The 18,833-nt window shown below is 42.5% G+C and overlaps 1 protein-coding gene across 4 annotated transcripts in view; it reads right to left on the reverse strand.

Annotated features, from left to right (window-relative positions):
- Cep85l (centrosomal protein 85 like) overlaps nt 1-16,483 on the reverse strand; it is a 90,278-nt gene extending 73,795 nt beyond the window's left edge. For 2 of the 4 annotated variants that reach the window (XM_051164504.1, XM_051164505.1), the window contains exon 1: nt 11,440-11,784. Coding sequence is in view for 2 of the 4 variants with exons in the window: in XM_051164502.1 (XP_051020459.1) it covers nt 15,203-15,275 (73 nt within the window). In the remaining 2 variants the exon portion in view is untranslated. Of the gene's footprint in view, nt 1-11,439; nt 11,785-15,202; nt 15,513-16,369 lie in introns of those variants that run through there. The other 2 variants (XM_051164503.1, XM_051164502.1) reach the window with 2 other exon arrangements.
- Between the last annotated feature and the right edge of the window lie 2,350 nt (nt 16,484-18,833).

The raw sequence follows: 18,833 nt of genomic DNA on the forward strand, positions 1-18,833 counted from the left end.
GCATAGATAGAGCACGCATATACAGAAAATAAGTAAAAAGTCTTTAAAAATGAAAGTAAGCAAGTGCTATGTGGCCAAATGTGCTGGTGCACAACCGTAACTCCAGCACGTGAGCCGTGGAGGCAGGAGGACTAGGAGCACAAGAAGAGCTTCAGCTACACAGTGAGGTAAGCCTGCCTGGACTGCTGAGACAGGCTCTCAAAAACAGGAAAGGAAAAAAATAAAAATGTCAACTATCTGCCCTAGAATTCTTCAGTCAGATACCTCTGGTTCCACACAGACCTGAGCTGTGAGCTGGGCATGAGGGAAAATCTAGTTGAGTCCTATTACATGCCCAAAATAAATTAAACGTGCTCATCATGAAAATGTTTAAAGTTTCTACTCTAACCCAACCACTTAAAATACAATTTTATTTTTTTAAAAGAATTCATGCTGTTTCATTAATTTCTTTTGCTAAATTGTTTACTAAAACTTTATAAGTTTCTCTTTATTTTCTTTTTTGATTTTTCCAGACACAGTTTCTCTATATAAACTTGGGCTATCCTAGACTCCCTTTGTAGATCAGGCTGGCCTCCAATTCACAGCGATCTGTCTGCCTCTGCCTCTCGAGGGCTGGAATCACAGGCATGAGCTACCGCACCTAGCATGTGTGATGGTTTTTATTTGAAACTTTTAAGCTGGGCGGGGTGGCACACACCCAGCACTTTGGGAGGCAGAGGCAGGTGGATCTCTGTGAGTTTATTAACCCAACCCGAAGTCTATACATCTCAATAATCATGTAGACAGTTAGAAGAGGCATTCTGAAGCTGCGAGCTTCACACTGGATTTTACACTTTCAATGCTGGATATATTTGTATGTACTTATCCCTACCAAAAACAGAAAAACAAAACCAAAAAACACCTCAGGACAGAACAAGAAAACAATTAGCTTTTGCTAAAACTTTAGCAGAACAGTAAAACGCTGATTCACAGTAAACGATTTAGCCTGTTCGTGCACCCGTCTACTTGGAAGAAAGGCTTGCTCGTGCTATAGAGCATAGCAGCAGGCCAAGACACAAGCTAGTAATTTCTAAAAGCTTTACTAAGAGGATTTTTTTTTTTTTTTTTTTTTTTTTTTTTTGAGGACTAAAAACACAAGTCTTAAAAAAAAAAAAAAAAAAAAAATGTCCATAGTAAACCAGTCTCAGTTTAACTATTTGGTAGATAAATCTTGGACAACGTCAAATGTGAGTCACAGTTAATTTTGTATGTGAATTTGACTGTGTCACTGGTCCATAGGGTGCTTATATATTTGAACAAGCATTTCCTAAAAGAAATTAAGAGTGTGTGTGTGTGTGTGTGCGCGCGCGCGCGTGCATGCACACCACACACCAGTGTGTATGTGGAGGGCAGAGGATAACAGCAGGGATTGTTTTCTCCATCTGCCACGTGGGAATCACACTAAAGTCACCAGGCTTAGCTGCAAGTGCCTCTACCTCCTGAGCCAGCTTACTGGCCCTGGACAAACGTTTCTGTAAGGTGTTCTTGGTTTGGAGTAACATTTAAGTTAGCACACATGGTGAATGACTCAACTGTCCTCAATGTGAGCAGACTTTATCTAATCAGCTAAAGGCTTGAACAGACAAAAAGCTTAATTGGAGATTTTTTTTTTTTTTAATGCCCTGTTGACCTCTGCACTAAAACACTGGCTTCTCCTGTGTTTGAACTTGAGTTGGAGCATAGGTTCTTCCTGGCTGTTGAGCCTTCTGCTCAAGAAAGACTAGAATAATAGTCTCAGTATTTTAGTCCCCTGCTTGCCCACTCAGCAGATCTGGGGTCTTTGTCAGTTTGCATCTAAGCCAGTTCTAGAATCTGTTCCTGCTGGATCGTTTCTTTAGAAACACTCATGGAGTGCTGGGAGAACTAGGACACGAAGAGAACAACGGCCAGAACCTACATCTCCCGCCCAGTACCTCAGTATCACCTGCTCAGCAGACTCCAGAGCAAATGAGCATACAATACCTGGATGCAGCACATCCAAAAATACAAATCTATGAAAACAAACAAACAAAAAAGTCTAAAACAGCCTGCCCTCACTTCTAGAAACTCTGGCCTCTGTCTCTGAATCATAAGAGAATGCAAGTGCTCCTTAAAATGAGTTATGTCCTGATAACGCTGTCATAAATTTAAAATATCACAAGTTATGAACAAATTTCAATACTCCTGCCAAGCAGCCATGCTCAGTGATGGCACATACTGTAGAGCGTCAGTGTGTCCTTGTGAGTAGACACACAGCCATGCTCAGTGATGGCACATACTGTAGAGCGTCAGTGTGTCCTTGTGAGTAGACACACAGCCATGCTCAGTGATGGCATATACTGTAGAGTGTCAGTGTGTCCTTGTGAGTAGACACACAGCCATGCTCAGTGATGGCATATACTGTAGAGCGTCAGTGTGTCCTTGTGAGTGGACACACAGCCATGCTCAGTGATGGCATATACTGTAGAGCGTCAGTGTGTCCTTGTGAGTAGACACACAGCCATGCTCAGTGATGGCATATACTGTAGAGCGTCAGTGTGTGCCCTTGTGAGTGGACAGCTGACTGAGCTTTAGCTACAAGTAGCAGCATGTCCCTAATACAAGAAAAGATGAACTTTGAAGGCAGCCCCTTACTATATAGGTGCCATTTTTACATCAGGCCCAGCCATCACACAGGAGGGACTTTCTGTGTGGACTCTGGCCTCTCCTGAATTAGCTGCTCAGAAAAATGTCTTCAGAATTTCCTTCTGTAGCCTGCAACCTTCTATGCTGTACTTCTGACTTGTACTCAGGAACACAAAAACAGACCACTAGGAAATGAGTGAAGTCATCAACTGCTGCATAAGAGCACTATGAAAAGTATAAATAAGTTTTAACGCCCCCTCAAAAAATAACAATTAGAAAAAAATAACAATTAGATAAAGAGAAACATAAATCCAAAAAACACACAGGTGGATGAAAAAATATGGTTCAAAAAAATCCAAGCTTACTGATAAAATTACTAATGTGAATTTCAAAAGACAGCCTTGCCAAGATATTGGAACAAAGAACAAAATATTCCCATATACTCCTAAACATAGTGTTAATATGTGCATTGCAAAAAGAAAAAGAAAAGGAACTTGAAATTGGGAATGCTATAATCCTAGCAACTTTCTAATCTGAGGCAGGAGGATCAGAAGACAAGTTTGCAAGTTCCAGTCCAGCCTGGGCTTTACAGGAAGCCCTCCCTATACCCAACCCCATGAAGATGGGAAAGGCACATGTTGGGAGTTGTATTCGGTACAAGCTGGAGGGAGGAAGTGGAGGTGGAAATGCTGAAGATACATTTTATATATTATGAGATTGTTAAAAATACAGAATTGTACATGACTACGCACAAAATAACCTGGAAACAACAATGCATAAATTAGTGTCTGAGAAGTTGGCTCAGTTGGTAAAGCACTTGCTGCAGGAGCATGAGGGCCTGAACTCAAGCCCAGCCCCTGCACAGCCCACACCTGTAAGCCCAGCACTGAGGAGTCAGAGACAGAGGATCCCGGGGACTGCTGACTCCTCTATCCCAAAAACAAAAAGCTCTGCCTTAAGGACATAAAAATCTAATGACCCTACACCTTTCAATACTAATTTCAACTCCTGGAGGTGCCTGAGAATAAGACAAAAAACAGTGCAGGAAAATGGGCATCAGATGAAGAATCACCTATGCATTTTATTTTCTGAAGTTCATCTGAGCACCAAGTCTTCCATAATGTACATCCTTGTAACTGCACTTAGGGTAACAATGAATTTTCTCCTCAACTGATGGCAACATAAACCTCAGAAAACAAGCAGCACATGATAAGGCAAATATACAAGTTAACATTAAAACCTGGATGTGCAGCATAAATCATAAATATACAGACTTTGGGGAGGGGGTTGATGCTTCATTAGCCCAGGCTAGCCTGGAACTCACTATGCAGCTGAGAATGTCCTTGAGCTCTTTGAATTCTTTGTTGTTGTTATTTGTTTCTTTGTGTAGACTTGGCTGTCCTGGACTTACTTTGAAAACGAGGCTGGCCTGGAACTCACAGCAATCCACCTGCCTCTGCCTCCCAAGTGCTGGGATCATAGGTGTGTGCCACCATGCCTGGCCTGACTCTGAATTTTTAATCCTACTGTCTCTACCTCTACCATAGCATTTTTTCCAAATACAAGATGCTAGCTATTGGTGGGTCTTAAAACCAACTCAGACACCAATATTTGTAAATAAAATGGAAAAAAAAAAATCAAAGCACATTGGACCTATACCACATAAATATCTTACATTCTAACAACTCTGAATTAAAGGAATAAAAGAATCTTTGTCACAAGGTTCAGGCAGTAGCTTTCAACTCCCTTTACTCTCCTGGTCAACAGAGATCAATGTACGGCACAGTTCCAAGAATGAGCCTCCAGAATAACCTACAGCCACGCAAGCTGTTTTTTCTGAATAGTGCCGGAGGTACACCTATCCAACCCCACCTCAGTCACAAACCACACTTCCCAAGTGGACAGCTGTGATTAGTCTTGGGCGTCTCTGCTCCCAATAGAGTAACTCTGCCAAACCAGCCGCTACCCAAGATTATCTTCTTTAGAATCAACTGTGAGCCAGGCATGGTGCTGCATACCTTTGATCCCAGAACTCAAGGAGGCAGAGGCAAGTAGATCTGCTGTGAGTTTGAGGCCAGCCTGGTCTACAAGTCAAGGACAGCCCAAGGCTACACAGAGAAGCCCTGACTCAAAAAACCAAAAAGGAAAAAAAAAAAAAAAAAAAAAAAAGGAAAAGGCAAAAACAAAATAGAATGTAGAACTCAAACTCATGTTTAGCAATTCTTCACCAACTGGAAATCTCAGTCTCTAATGCTTTGCAGGCCCAACCTCCCTCACCATGTAGCTCTCCAACAAACCAGAACAGCAAGGCACACTTACCCCTTCTCCTCCACACAGGTGAGTCTTCCCTTCCACTATCTAAAACACTTCACTGCTCTTTCTTCCTAGTTCTTCCATTAGCATTAAATGACTACTGCTTTGCTCCTTTCCAAACTGTGGTTTAAGTTCTAACACAGCACGTATTCAAGTGCATTAGGCTCACATATGACTTCCTTCTGCTTCCCCAAACTGCAGAGTGAACGACAAACTGTATCTAAGTGTCCCCAACTAGCCTGAGACCTATGCGCTCAGGCAGTGTCAACAAATGAAGTCACTGTAAGCACTGGATAGCCAATAAATGTTCACCAAATAAAATCAGAATTTTGAAAGCCTTACAATGAGACCTACAAAAATAGCTTCCCTTTAGAAGAAGGATTAAAACAAGAACTTTGTTAGGAAGTTGTGGTTATTTTAAAAAATCCAAGATATTCTCAACTATCCCTTAACCCAATATGCATTTACACATCTATTTAAAAACCAGTAAATACTAAAGTAGCTTTTAAAATGTAATTTTAAATAGTTAAATAGTTGATGGTCAAAATTCTTATGAATTATGGGAAAGTAGTCTCAAATAGGTCAAAAGACATAAAAAGTTTCTCACACACACACAGACACAAAAGAGCATTAAACCATATAGAAAAACATTCTTCATAAGGGGAGGGAAAGTAAGTTGTCCTTAAGGGTATGGATCCTGGCAGGTCAGCCTTGCTGCAGTGGAGAGTCCACACCCACACAGGCAGCACAAGAGGGGCTCAGTGGACTACTCCTAAAAAGAAAAAAGTTGGGGGAGAAGTAAGAGCGTGTGTGTGTGTGTGTGTGTGTGTGTGTGTGTGTGTGTGTGTGTGTGTGTGTATTATTAGGCAGGGGCTAGATCTGGGAGACGTTAAGGAAACAAGGGATATGATCAAAATATATTATGTGAAATTCTCAGAGTTAACGGAAAACATAAAATATATATTTAAAAACATTCATGAGGGCTTAAGACTTAAAAGCACTTGTTGTTCTTGCAGAAGACCCAAGTTCAGGTCCCAGCACCCATGTCAGGTGGCTCACGGTTTCCTCTAACACCAGCTCCAGAGAATTCCATGCCTCTGGCCCCCTCAGAAACCTACCCTACTCACATGCATGTGCCTACAGACACACACACACACACACACACACACACACACACACACACACACACACACACACTCTCTCTCTCTCTCTCTCTCTCTCTCTCTCTCTCTCTAAAATAAGTATCTTTAAAACTGTTGAAAAAAAGACAGGCAAAGAGGGAGGGTCATTAAGAGGCTGTGTTCCTCCAATCACAAGGAGATCAAAGCATCAGTGCAGACATGAACTGTGAATGGAGGTCAAGCTCTAAGTCAGAGAAGAGGAAGAATTAGGAGTAAAACAAGATCAGTTCCAGAACGGGAATTGAAGCTCTTCACTCTGCTAAGATAGAGCTAGCAGCATCCAATTCCTAACTGGTCTGTTCACATAAACACATAACTGGTCAGAAAGTGAATGCATTAAAATCTAGTTATCTGTAAGCTAATTGGCCTCCTTACACGTAACTTTTAAAGTAATCAGTAACTAGTAGATGTGGCTTTCCCAATATGAAAGGGAAAGGGCACAGAGAGAGGTGGCATGCCGATCAAAGGTACAAAGTTTCAGATAAACTGAAACAACAGCCCCGAGTGAATTTTTGTTCTTCGTGGTGACAAGTTTGATGTATTATATACACCAAAATATGCTAAAGGGTTGACAGTGTCACAAAAAGTGAACAGTGTTAGTCAGCATGAATAAATCTACCATATCTACTAAGTTAAATTGTCACAATGTGCTGAGAAGTTTATATATTATTCCCAATTAAAAATAAAACTTAAAAGGCAGGAATGGTGGGTGGCACATCCCTGCAATCTTCCACTTAGAAGCAGGATGATTCGGAGTTTAAAGGCAGCCTCAGCTACAGCATAAATTTGTGACCAGAGTGAGCTCCATGAAATTCTGTCTCAAAACGAAAAGCTGCAGTGCTTCAGTTGTGGATACAACCTGTGTGGGTTCTAATGTGCACCGTTCTAACATAATAGCTCAAACTACAGCTGCAGTGCTTCAGTTGTGGGAAACAGTCATTTGCAGAGAGACTGTGACCAAACTGCCAAAAGTCCCAGATCTGAATGAAATCCCTGGCGCTTTAATTCTGGGAAATATGGTCATTTGCAACAAAACTGTGAACAAGCCATCTCTAAAACCAATGTTTTTCCTAAATATAAACCAGAAAGAAGGCCTAGGCTTCTCCTGGGTGTGTATGTGATGCAGCAAAGGGTGCCACTGAGTTCAGGAGTGCAGATACAAAATATATCCAAGGCAATTTCTTGCCATCAGGAAGAGAAAAGGGGCTAGCTCGAGGTCTCACAGCAAAAATTATAAGCCGTTTCAGTCAAGGAGTAACTTGCCGGCCGAAAAACCTTAACCCTCAGCAAGAGAGAGTTACCAGCTCATAGAAAAAAAAACTGTGAAATTAAACCAGCCTATATATTGTAAGGTTGTATTAACGTCAGAATGGAAGGTAGGGAAAGTTCTGCATTGAGGACATGGATTTCCTTATATATCCACAGGAAATGAGACACCGTGGATACCATCAAAACTGATAAAGATTAGAAGTGAGCAGGAGAGATTTCCTGAAAATCTTGGCCACTGAAATCATTTATTTCAATGAAAATGACTCTGTTTATAATGTCCAAATACATCAAGCACAAGCAATGGCTTAAAAACAGAAGAGAGGTTAATGTAAAGAGAAGTCTGGATTTTGGTTTCTTTAAAAACACAAACATTATAAGAAAGTGTTTTCACTTTAATCCTAGGTATAGGCATAAGGGGCTTCTTTGGATTGTCCACAGCAGCTGACTATGATTTGCCTGGTGCTATAGCAGAAACGTGGGGTTTTTTTTCAGCTGCAAATAGTTTCTGCAATTGTGTGACATATGGAATTCTGGAAACTTTTCAGAGGGTACATAAATGCTAAGACCACAAGAGGCAGGTTGGTGGCTGATGGTCATTTAGCAGGGTTGTTTGCAGTTTGTTAGTAATCGTACTCAAAAAAGAACAAGAAATTAGATTCAGACATCTCTATCACTCTCTCCTCTCTCCTTTCTCTCCTATCTAGTGATGAGGGGTGAAATGGGCGTGGGGAGAACAAAGGGTGGGAAAATGAAGAACCCTCAAAGTAGTAAAATACCAGCTACAAGTATCAGTCCAGAGGACAGTTAATAAAAGCACAAGATAAAAGTACAAATCAAAGCCAGTGTGATGGTGCACAGCTTTAAACCCAGCACTTGGCGGAGGCAGGCAGATATCTGTGAGCTCCAGGCCAGCATGGTCTATGTAGTAAGCTCCATGCTAGCAAAGGCTACATAACAAACCCTTATTCAAATAAGAAATGAAAGAAGGAGGCGAGAGAGGAAGAATAGAGAGGGAGGAAGAGAGGAAGAGAGAGAGAGAGAATATCTCCTATTCTAATGGATTGGGGGACACTGTTAACAGTCGGCAGAAACTCTGAGAAATGGCAGTCAGTCAAGGAATATATCCAAAAAATTCTTCAGTCCTAGGCAAACCCAGGATACTTCCTTGAAACTGAAGGTTACTGGCAAGCCCAGGCTGGTAGTGGCTTTAGCTTAAGGACTCCAACTTTTTTTTGAACACTTATATATCAATCTCTATGCAACGAAATGAGCTAAGTTCTGCCCATTTAGTATGTTTAAATCCCTCATGATGGTGGTCAGTAGCATTCCACCATGTCCTTCTGACCCATCAGAAATGACCTCAGACACATGAGACGTTGATGATCAAACACCACGTTCTCCTGATTTCACTCCAACACTTCCCTGGCTGCTCCTGCTTGGTTTCTTTGAGCGCTCACCTTTTCTACCTGGTCAGAAATACTAGCGTCTCAACAGCTCAGTCCCCTGCTCTCTCCTCTGCATTCTCCACTATCTTTTCTATAATCTCTCCATGTGACTCATCCAGCTCCCATGAGTGACACCATTTATACACAGCTAACTCCTATGCCTGCAGATCCAGTGACCTCCACATTGGCCCACTTCCCACTCAGCATCTCACCTGAACTCTAAAACAGACGTCAGACTTCACACTTAACCTTCCCCAGGACTTCTCCCCACTCCCAGCAGTTCCCACTGCAGAAATGTGGGGCCACAAGCCACTGCAGTTACTGAAGCTAACCTAGGAAGTCACCTTTGCTTCATGTCCCTTGCTTGCCACCCCCAAATCCTATCAGCTCTATTTCTCACAAATATTCTAGACCTATTCTCTTCTCGCAAAGTCTCATCTAACTGCCCTAATCTAAATAGTCTCTGTTGGCTTCGCCTTTTCCAAACCTACTTTATTTAGGGCTCTTTAAATGCTTATACCTCTCTCCCAACCCACCTACCCTAGATAGGAGAGAAAGGAGATTTACGGGAATAGGAGAAGTAGACCTTGCTGAATTCAGTTCCAGGGAGCGATTCCCCTGGCGTAGTCAGCAGGATTTCAGCAGACCAGCAATTCCACTAAAGTTGCTGCTGGAACCTGGAACAGCAGCCAGAGCCTGGAGATGCAAAGTGTTCTCTGGAGAGGTCCTCCCTAGGAGCGTCTCAAAGTGGAGCAATGAACAGCCAAACAATACCAAGACACACAAAAAAAATCCCCGCCTCTTGTTTTGGGCTCATTTATATATCTCCTGTCAGAGTCTGTACTAGGATGTTTTTCAGCTGGCAAAACCCATCAACTTCTAAGTGGATAAACATCACCTGCTCTCTCACAAGTCTGTTGCCCATCCTACACTTGGGATGAAAACAAAAACATGTTTATATCCACTACACATCTCTTATATGATAGCAACAATGGTATAAAAACCAGCTTCTTCATTACTATTCTTGCCTCTACCTCTTCACTCTTTCTTCGCCTACACAATCAACATGTGATTTACAATCAACAATAAACAATGTCCATTATGTGCCTCCCCACCCCCACCCCCCATACACAAAGCAATGTCAGCTTCAAGTACAACCAACATCTTCTCTATCCTTATTCAGGTAACATCCTTTCACATACAGAATAAAATTCAAGCCAGCATGTGGTGCATGCCTTTGACCCCTGGAGAAGCAGAGGCAGATAGACCTGTGTTTCAGGACAGCCTGGTCTACAAAGCAAGTTGGCCAGCCAAGGATACATTAGGCCTTGTCTCAAAAGAACATAAAAACAAAACAAAACTCATCTCACTCCTTAAAAAGCCTTGCATCACAATCAGGCCCTCCACACCACACTTCTCTTGTCTACTCACCAAGCTAGGGACTGCCTGGGTTCTGACATTCCTGAAGCTCTGCAAGCCCCACCCTTGAAACCCTCACACCGCTCTTCATGTGAACAGTCTTCTCAGGAAGGCTTTCTCTGACCAGGCTACGCAAAGTTTTTCTGCCCTTACTTTTTGGCTTCCTTTTCTTTTCAGTAAGCAACAACAGCTAAGCCAGCTTCTTATGAATTCCTTCCTGCCCATCTCCACTCCAGGAGAATGTAAGCCCCATTACAGCAAGGACCTTCACTTTCTGGTTCAATGGCATAACACCATGGTCTAGTACAAAATCTGGCGTATGGTTAATATTTAAGAACAAAAACATACACCTAGGTGAAAGCACCATACTAGATAGCAACAGTATACTACTTCGAATAAAAACAGGAAAAATAAAATATAAGTATAAACAGCAGTTTGATGGTCTTACTACGGTAGGCCTTCCTAGTCTTTTTGTTTGCTGGGGGTGGTTGAATATGGATTTTTGGTTTGGTCTGGTTTGGGGTTTCTGAGACAGGGTCTGACTATGTAGTCCTGACTGGCTTGGAACTCAACCTGGCTGGCCTTGAAGTGTCTACAAACCTCCTGCCTCTACCCTCTAGTGTTGGGCAGCACTCAGGCAGTACTATGGCCAGTGCTTCCAAAGTTTTTGTTTTGTTTTGTTTGTTTTGTTTTTGAGACAGGGTTTCTGTGTAGCCTTGACTATCCTGGACTTGCTTTGTAGACCAGGCTGGCCTCGAACTCACAGCGAATCTCCTGCCTCTGCCTCCTGAGTTCTGGGATTAAAGGCATACGCCACCATCATCTGGCATAGTACTTCCATTCCTAATTAGTAATCTTCCACAAAAAATGGCTCCCCGCTCAATACTTTTTAAAAAATAAACCATAAAATATGAGAATCCTTAAATCAGTAATAATAGTTAATAGGGTAGGGTTTAAATATTACCTGGGTGATCACATTTTTCTTATTTAATGAAGTTTGTGGGAACTAATTAAGCTATAATTCAATAAAATAGTATCTAAGAGACTGTAACTCTTAATTATCTTCTCAGAGCACATATTTCTTATAGACAGAAAAACTATAACTAAAATATTTCTGTTCACAATATTCATAAGAATTTACAACAATAGGCGTCATCAGCTCAACTCACCATTTATTTCCTGGCCTCAGATAAATATACCGTTTCATTCAATCCAAGCAGTGATCAAATTCCAATTCCTAATCCAGCTCATTGCACAAAAGTCATCACTCAAGTTGTAATTCACCCCTCAAGGCCCAATGACAACTGTGAAAGAACATGTCCACTTGAGCTTAGCTGACAGGCTTGTTACCTTTCATTGTTACCAGAGTGCTCTTGGTTGCCTCTAACTCAGAACCATAGCAGAGAACAGCATGTGCTGTCATCTCACTGGCTATGACCACTGCCATTATGACATCACTAAGCAGCATGTCAGTGATGCATCGACTATAAAGATACAAATTTAAAGCTCAAAGCAAGTGACGCTGTGCGAGTGCTAACTGTAGCCTTCTTAGCGTGTTTTAAAAGTATAATATTCTACCCCCAAAATAATTTAAGGATTGGATATATTACGTTTTAAAATATGACTTAGAAAACTAGGACTGATGACTCATACCTGTAATCTCAGCACTAGGAAGCCTGAAGCAGGAGGATTACTGAAAGTTTGAGACCAACCGGAGCTACATATATAGAGACCCTGTCTCAAACAAAATAAAGCTACGTGTGTATGTGTGTGACCTATTTTAAGGAGCATACTCAATGTAAGCAGAAGTACTCAAAATATCACTAATTATAGATTTCAAAAGCCTAAGGAAAATATATCCATCTTTCAATCAACTTTGATCCTACTATACACTCTGAAAAAGAGTGATTTCAAATAAATTCACTGAATTGCTCAAAAGAGACACCACTTATCTGATTTTTAAGCAGCCTTCTAAAAGCCAGGCGTGATGGTGTACACCTTTATCCCCAGGATTTGGGAGGCAGAGACAAGCAGATCTCTGTGGTTTTGAGGCCAGCCTGGTCTATAAAGTGGGTCAAGGAAGGCAGTGCTCTTGTTACACAGAGAAACCCTGTCTCAAAAAAACAATAAATAATAAATACATAAGATAAAAAAAAAATAAAGTAGCCTTCTAACTATAGTTAAGTGTAGAGGTAGGACTTTATGTGATCTTGCATGGAAATACAAGAAAATATTCAATTTCGATTTTTTATTTTTAGAACATGGTTAATAAGCCTGGAAAACTAAATAAAGATAAACACAACTAAAATTTTTAAATGCTCAGCATTGTCTAAAGTATACACACTGTTCCCATTTCTTACATCCTTAAATGCAGCAGCAGCAGCAGCAGCAACTCCCTCTCCACTGCAGCAAGCTGATATTCTATTAGTTTTGCTTCCCCCTTTAGTCAATTACCTATTTGCATAAACCAGCTTCAGAACACCCAGAATTAACTTCTTGCATACAAAGACAGACTTTTTCATGTGAGAAGATTATTTACTGTGTCAGAACCAAATAGGTTGCTCATAAACTTCATTAGAAGTTTGGGTCGGCAGATGTCACAAGCCTATGATCGCCAGCGCTCTAAGAGTTTTTGGCAAGATCAGTAGCTCAAAGCCAGTCTTGGCTACACTGCAATTTCATGTTAAAGGCCATCCTGGGCTACATGAGAGCCTGGTTGGTTGGGGGGGGGTGGGGGTTCCTGACTTTTGTTATCTTCTTATAAGCCCTAAAATATTGCTCAAATTAGCCAAAGGGTATATCTGTTACCCAGTACTTCTAAGACACACATTTTCTTCATATTTGTAGGAAAAAGAAGCTTTCCATATGATCTACCCCATAAGTCATCTTGACTTTCACTCAGGTCATTTGCTAGAGAATTTATCTAAAGAATAACTTGTAAAAATTAATTTAAAGCCAGGCATGGTTGTGCATGCCTTTAATCCCAGCACTCAAGAGGCAGAGGCAGGCGGATCTCTGTGAGTTCCAGGCCATCCTGGTCTACAAAGTAAGTCCAAGACAGCCAGGGCTGTTACACAGAGAAACCCTGTTTCGAAAAAACAAAAAACAAAACAAAAACAAAAAATAATTTTAAATAATTACAAGTATTTATATTGGCTCAAGGCAAAAATAGTTACATCACCATTACCATAAAAATAATCCACCCTCGGTATATAGCTGAATTTTTTCATTATTTCACTGGGGAAAAGTATGGTGACTTGGGGCTTATTGCAGCCAACACTGAGAAAGAATGCATAGTTTTATAACAATATATACTGTCCAATTCCCTTAAATCTGAGTGATATTTTAAGGCATTTCCTTCCTCTGTATTCCAGCAAATGACTAGATACTGACTGCAGTGTAACATCGAAATCTTTCAATTATTTCACTTCTAATTCTCAGCTGTTTTCTACAGGAAAACAATGGAATACTGGATACAATGCGTCTGCAACATCCTTCCAACACAAGCCATTACCACCAATACGATTTTAGAGGTTAGGTTACAAAAGCATCACAGATGGGTTCTGACACATCCGAGGAGATGGAAACCACTCTATCTGGCCCCCAGGGATAATGAATACCTCCTCCACCTCTAAAGCCACTTAGATGCCAGGCCCTTCGTCAAGTGGGTAAGCACGGGGGAGGGGAGGGTCTGCTCTTTAAGGCAGTTAGTAAAATATTTTAGAAAGTAATCCCCCGCATATATTTTTACTGAATTCACAGCTAATCTAATCTATTACTTCTAAAACTATTATGGGTGGGTTTAAAGTATAATTTCAAACCTGATATATATTCCATAGACACGTCACAAATTTCTGAACTAAGGGTACTCAACCTGTGGGTCACCTAAGACCATCAGAGAACACAGATATGTACTTTATGTTTCATAACAGTAGCAAAATTACAGTTATGAAGTAGCAACAGAAATAATTTTATGGTTTGGGGGTCACCACATGAGGAACTGTATTAAAGGTCGCAGCATTAGGAAGGTTGAGAACCGCTGATAGTTTAGAATCGAAATTATCACAGAATGGCATTGTTTGACATTTCAGTAGCAATGTGCCTGTCTGGTGTCTTCTAAAAGGCAGAGAATATCACAAAAAGACTCCTACCAAATGCTTCTTTTCAAACAGCTTTGAAAAATGTACACAACTGCCTCTAAGTTACACAAGTCAAGTTCACTTTGTACAACAGGGTTACCACAGAGGGGCCTCCTCCCTAAATACCTAAATTTGTAGGAGTAATTTTCTATCTGGATATGTGACCTTTTTCTCTTGCGGGCGGGTGCAGAGGGGGAAAAAAAAGTCTATGTATCTTTCAGCTTTTCAAAGGGGTTCACAATTCAGTTAAGATTAAAGTGCCCTTAAGAACTGTCATCGTTAGATAACTTGTCACGGTCGAGCCAAGCCTTCTTTTTCTATTCCAGGTTAGGGGAGGATTTATCCTCATTTTGTGGCTCCTACACAACTTCTGGGAGATGCATGCATGAAATGGTTGTCCGACTCTAACAGCCCCCACCACCCACGCAAAAGCCGCAGCCGCCTAGTTTGCCTGAGCCCCGCACCTCAAAGGTGCCTGGGTACGGATGGGACCTGGGAGGCAGCTGGCAGCCAAGCGCCCAGCTTTCGACGAGCTGCCAACCCCTCTGGGGGTCTCTGACGGCGACCGTGTCCCCCAGCAGCGTCCCTGGAACAGCGGCTGCGGGCCACGCCGCAGCGACCTTCCCGCCCGCGTCCCGCGTGGGGCAGCCACGCACCACACGAGGGACAACAAAGCCCCTCCGAGCAGCCTCCAAGGTCTGACTTGTCACCCTGCGGGGGTCGCAGGCCTGAGGGCGCTGGCACCAGAGACGCCCCGGCGGCCGCCACCCCACCCGCCCTCCGTCCTCCTTACCGGCAGGGAAGCTGCGGGCCCCGCCGGGGCTGTCCCGGCCGCCAGCCTCCGGGGCCAGGAAACGGCCCCACATAGCGGGCGAGCGGGCGAGCCGGGAACTCGGCGCCCGCGGTCGCCTCGGCTTCTGGGCGGAAACTTGAGCGGAGCCTGGGCCGCAGTGGCGCGGGCCGGACCGGGGCGAGCGGCTTAACGGCTGCTCAGCGACGGCCCCGGAGCGCGGCGGCTGCCATGGCCCAGCCGGCTGCGCTGAGGCCCGGGCCAGGGAAGCGAGGGGCTCCCCGGTGACCGCGGCGTGATCCCCGGCTGCGCCCAGGCTCCGACGCTCCGAGCAAATCTGCAGCTGCGGATCCTCACGGCCCCCTCCGCCCGGGAGAACCTCAGCCAGGCGGACCCGGCCGGGAGGGGCGGGGCCTGGAGAGGCAGAGGGCGGAGCCCTGGGAGGGCTGAGGGAGTGGCCAAAAGGCAGGGCTTGGGACGCTCTTGGCGAGCCAGAGACTTATAGCCCACAGCTTGCGGGAGATCATCGCTGAGGCCGCTCTGGTACCTCCCTGCTTCTCCATCCTGTTACCTACAAGCTGAGAGAGGGGCCACGATTTAGCCCCCAAGCCCTGTCTTCCTATGCGCGCCCTCTGGGACACAATTATAAAAGGTGATGGTAGTCCCTGCAACCCGCATCGCCACTAGTCAAAATTAATGAGGGCTGGGGGCTCGCCATCTGACTCAGAATAGAGATCAGAATTAAAATTGTCATCATGCACTCCACAAGCACCGTTTATGGATCACGGTGGGAATAGAAAAGAGGTCGTCCTGCCTCCCACTTCTCTCGGAGCCCTGCTCCACTTTAGCTCTCACCCTTCTCTGGAGCAGACATCCTGAGAAAAGACAAAGGGACAGCGCATCCTCTTTAACTCTTTCTTCTTGGCAATATGATCTTTCCAATATTAAGTAATCACTGTCAGCCTCTGTAGCAGGAGGCAGGCTCTGTGCTCGGCATATGAATCAGAAGGAACCCAGAGCTCAATCAAGTCCCTTAGCCTGTGAGTCCAGTGGTGTTTTTTCTATTGTGGAAGTTGCTAACAAAAACCTAATATTTATGCATCTCCCTGCCCCCCCAAACCTATTTAAAACTTGTGAGGCTTGCATTTAGACATATATTCTCTCACTTACCACATTTGCTGAGATGTATCAGACTGTGGTTGTACATCTAGACTCCTTCCTGTAGTCCTGTGCAGTTACTACTTCAAATCCTGAAAGGTTGCTCAAGTGTCCACTGATTCTGATCTAGGAGGAGACAGGAATATGAAAACATGATGAGATGGTTCTTTCTATGATTTAAATGTGTAGCTCATTAATTATGACATTTGAAACTGGCCTTATAAACTTACTAAATTTTTCACAAAGAAAAACATGGAAAGTGAAAATACTGTACCCACACATACATCTTTTCACAACTTGTGGTTTAACAAAGAGCCCAAATAGGCTGCAAAGTTGATGTGTAGCCCAGGCTGCGAAGCCTCAAATGCTGGATTCTCCCGCTTCAGCCTCCCTTGTGCTTTCAAGAAAGGAAAGAAGGAAGGAAGGAAGGAAAGAAGGAAGGAAAGAAGGAAGGAAAAAGGATAGAATCAGTTTAGGAATTCTTAAACTTCTTAAACTCTCAACCACTTTCATCCAAGAAATTTTTGCAGAACCCTGGATATATATAGAGTAGATATTCAAGTCAAATGCTGGCATATATCATAAATTTATTTTAAAGAACTTCTTTGGTACACATACAATTTTACCATTCATTAAAGATGGAAATAAATTTGTATGCTAATGGATAGATGCAATTATTTATTTTTTATGTGATCAAAGGCTGGCCAAGCACAGTACTACATACCTATAATCCCAGCACTTGAGTGGCTCTGGTAGGAGTTAGGGAGAAGAGTAAGGCATGAATAATCAAAATACATTGTATGAAAATTTCAAAGAATAAAAAATATTCTTGCTGGGCAGTAGTGGCACACGCCTTTAATCCCAGCACTCAGGAGGCAGAGGCAGGTGGATCGCTATGAGTCCGAGGCTGGCCTAGTCTACAAAGTGAGTCCAGGATAGCCAAGGTTGCACAGAGAAACCCTGTCTCAGAAAAAAAAAATTCTTATAAAGACATTGTTGGGACTAGACAGACAACTAAGCAGTTACGAGCTCTTCTAAAGGACCTGCCTTCAGTTCCTAACAGCACCTGGGGCTGCGCATAAGCACAGCTCCAGTTGTGATGCCCTGGTCTTGCCTCTGCACCATAAGGTACATACATGCACTCCAATGTACTCACATACACATAAACTTACAGAAAGTCTTTTAAATGAAAAGTCAACATTTAGTCATAAGCTCGATATGAATCCTTAGGTTAAGTGCATTGAATTTTCTTACATTTTTTTCCTTATCCAAATTTGTCAGTTTGAACAAACAAGAAGGCTGAAGAAGGCTATGACAATGGGTAAAGTTGATTTTTAATAGTATAATAAAACCTCATAATGTAGTAAATGTCAAGAAATATTCTATTTATAAAGCTATATAGTCTATCAAAACAAGAGGAATGATAAATAGGAAGGAAAAGCTGTCACAAAAAACAAAAAACAAAAAACAAAGCAAAAACATTGAGATGGTTTCTCAAAAACATTTATCAATATATTAAAAAAGATGTGTGGATGAAGTCTAAAAAAAATCCCTGTAACTAGAAAATTCTGGTGTGCCAAGGGCATATCAATGACTATAATTTGTAACTTTTTCCACACAAGAGAAATTACAAGTTAATCAGTTTTGTATAGGTTGTTATGATTCAAATGATCACTCAAAAATTAAAATTAAGAACACTTTCAGAAGCTGGATTTTAAAATCTTATTTGGTTTTTGATACATAAAATTCATCAGTCCAATAGCAAACAGGAGACAAGTGGGTTGCTTATCTGTATGTGCCTCAGGTTAGCCACCAAAAATTTGAGATTGCAACAGCGACTACTACCTTGAACATTTGTTGTAGGGATTTAATTGCCTAATATTTTGAATGCTATGTACGAGTCCCATATTTGTAATGCAAACATATTCTCTCTATATATGAAGTAGCTACGTCTCACTAAGGAAAGAAACATCAGTTGCTATAGGGGCCTCTTTTATGTACACGTGTGTCCAAAGGGAGTAAAGTACTGTTCGCATTCTGCCCATCTGTGGTTACTAATTAGTTCAGGAATTATTGTGAAGTACTATTGAGAAATAATTACCCAACTCCCCAGGGCCAGGTTAACAGTGACATTCATCTAGGCTGTGGTTCCCTGAGTTCCCCATGTGGCTATTCCTACCTGTGCTACCAAAGCAGAGGAAGGAAAATTGACAGAGATGGCTGAGCAGTATATGGCCGCTGGAGTCAGAATTCCTCATTTCAAGTTTCTGATTCCTCTATTTTTGTCCTGAAGTTGTCCACTGGGAAAGCAGTAAGCTGTAGAACCCTGGCACAGTTCTCAGGCCACTGGAGGAGCTAAGAGGACAGGATTCGGCCAACGGTCTTCAAAAGGGCTATCAGTGTTTACTGGAACTGTTTGTCCTGACATCTTTGTCCCAGGAACTCGTAGTCACCAACTCATGTTCCTGAGCTTATG

The sequence above is a fragment of the Acomys russatus genome, chromosome 21, assembly GCF_903995435.1.
Source record: "Acomys russatus chromosome 21, mAcoRus1.1, whole genome shotgun sequence".
NCBI classification, from domain to species: Eukaryota; Metazoa; Chordata; class Mammalia; order Rodentia; family Muridae; genus Acomys; species Acomys russatus.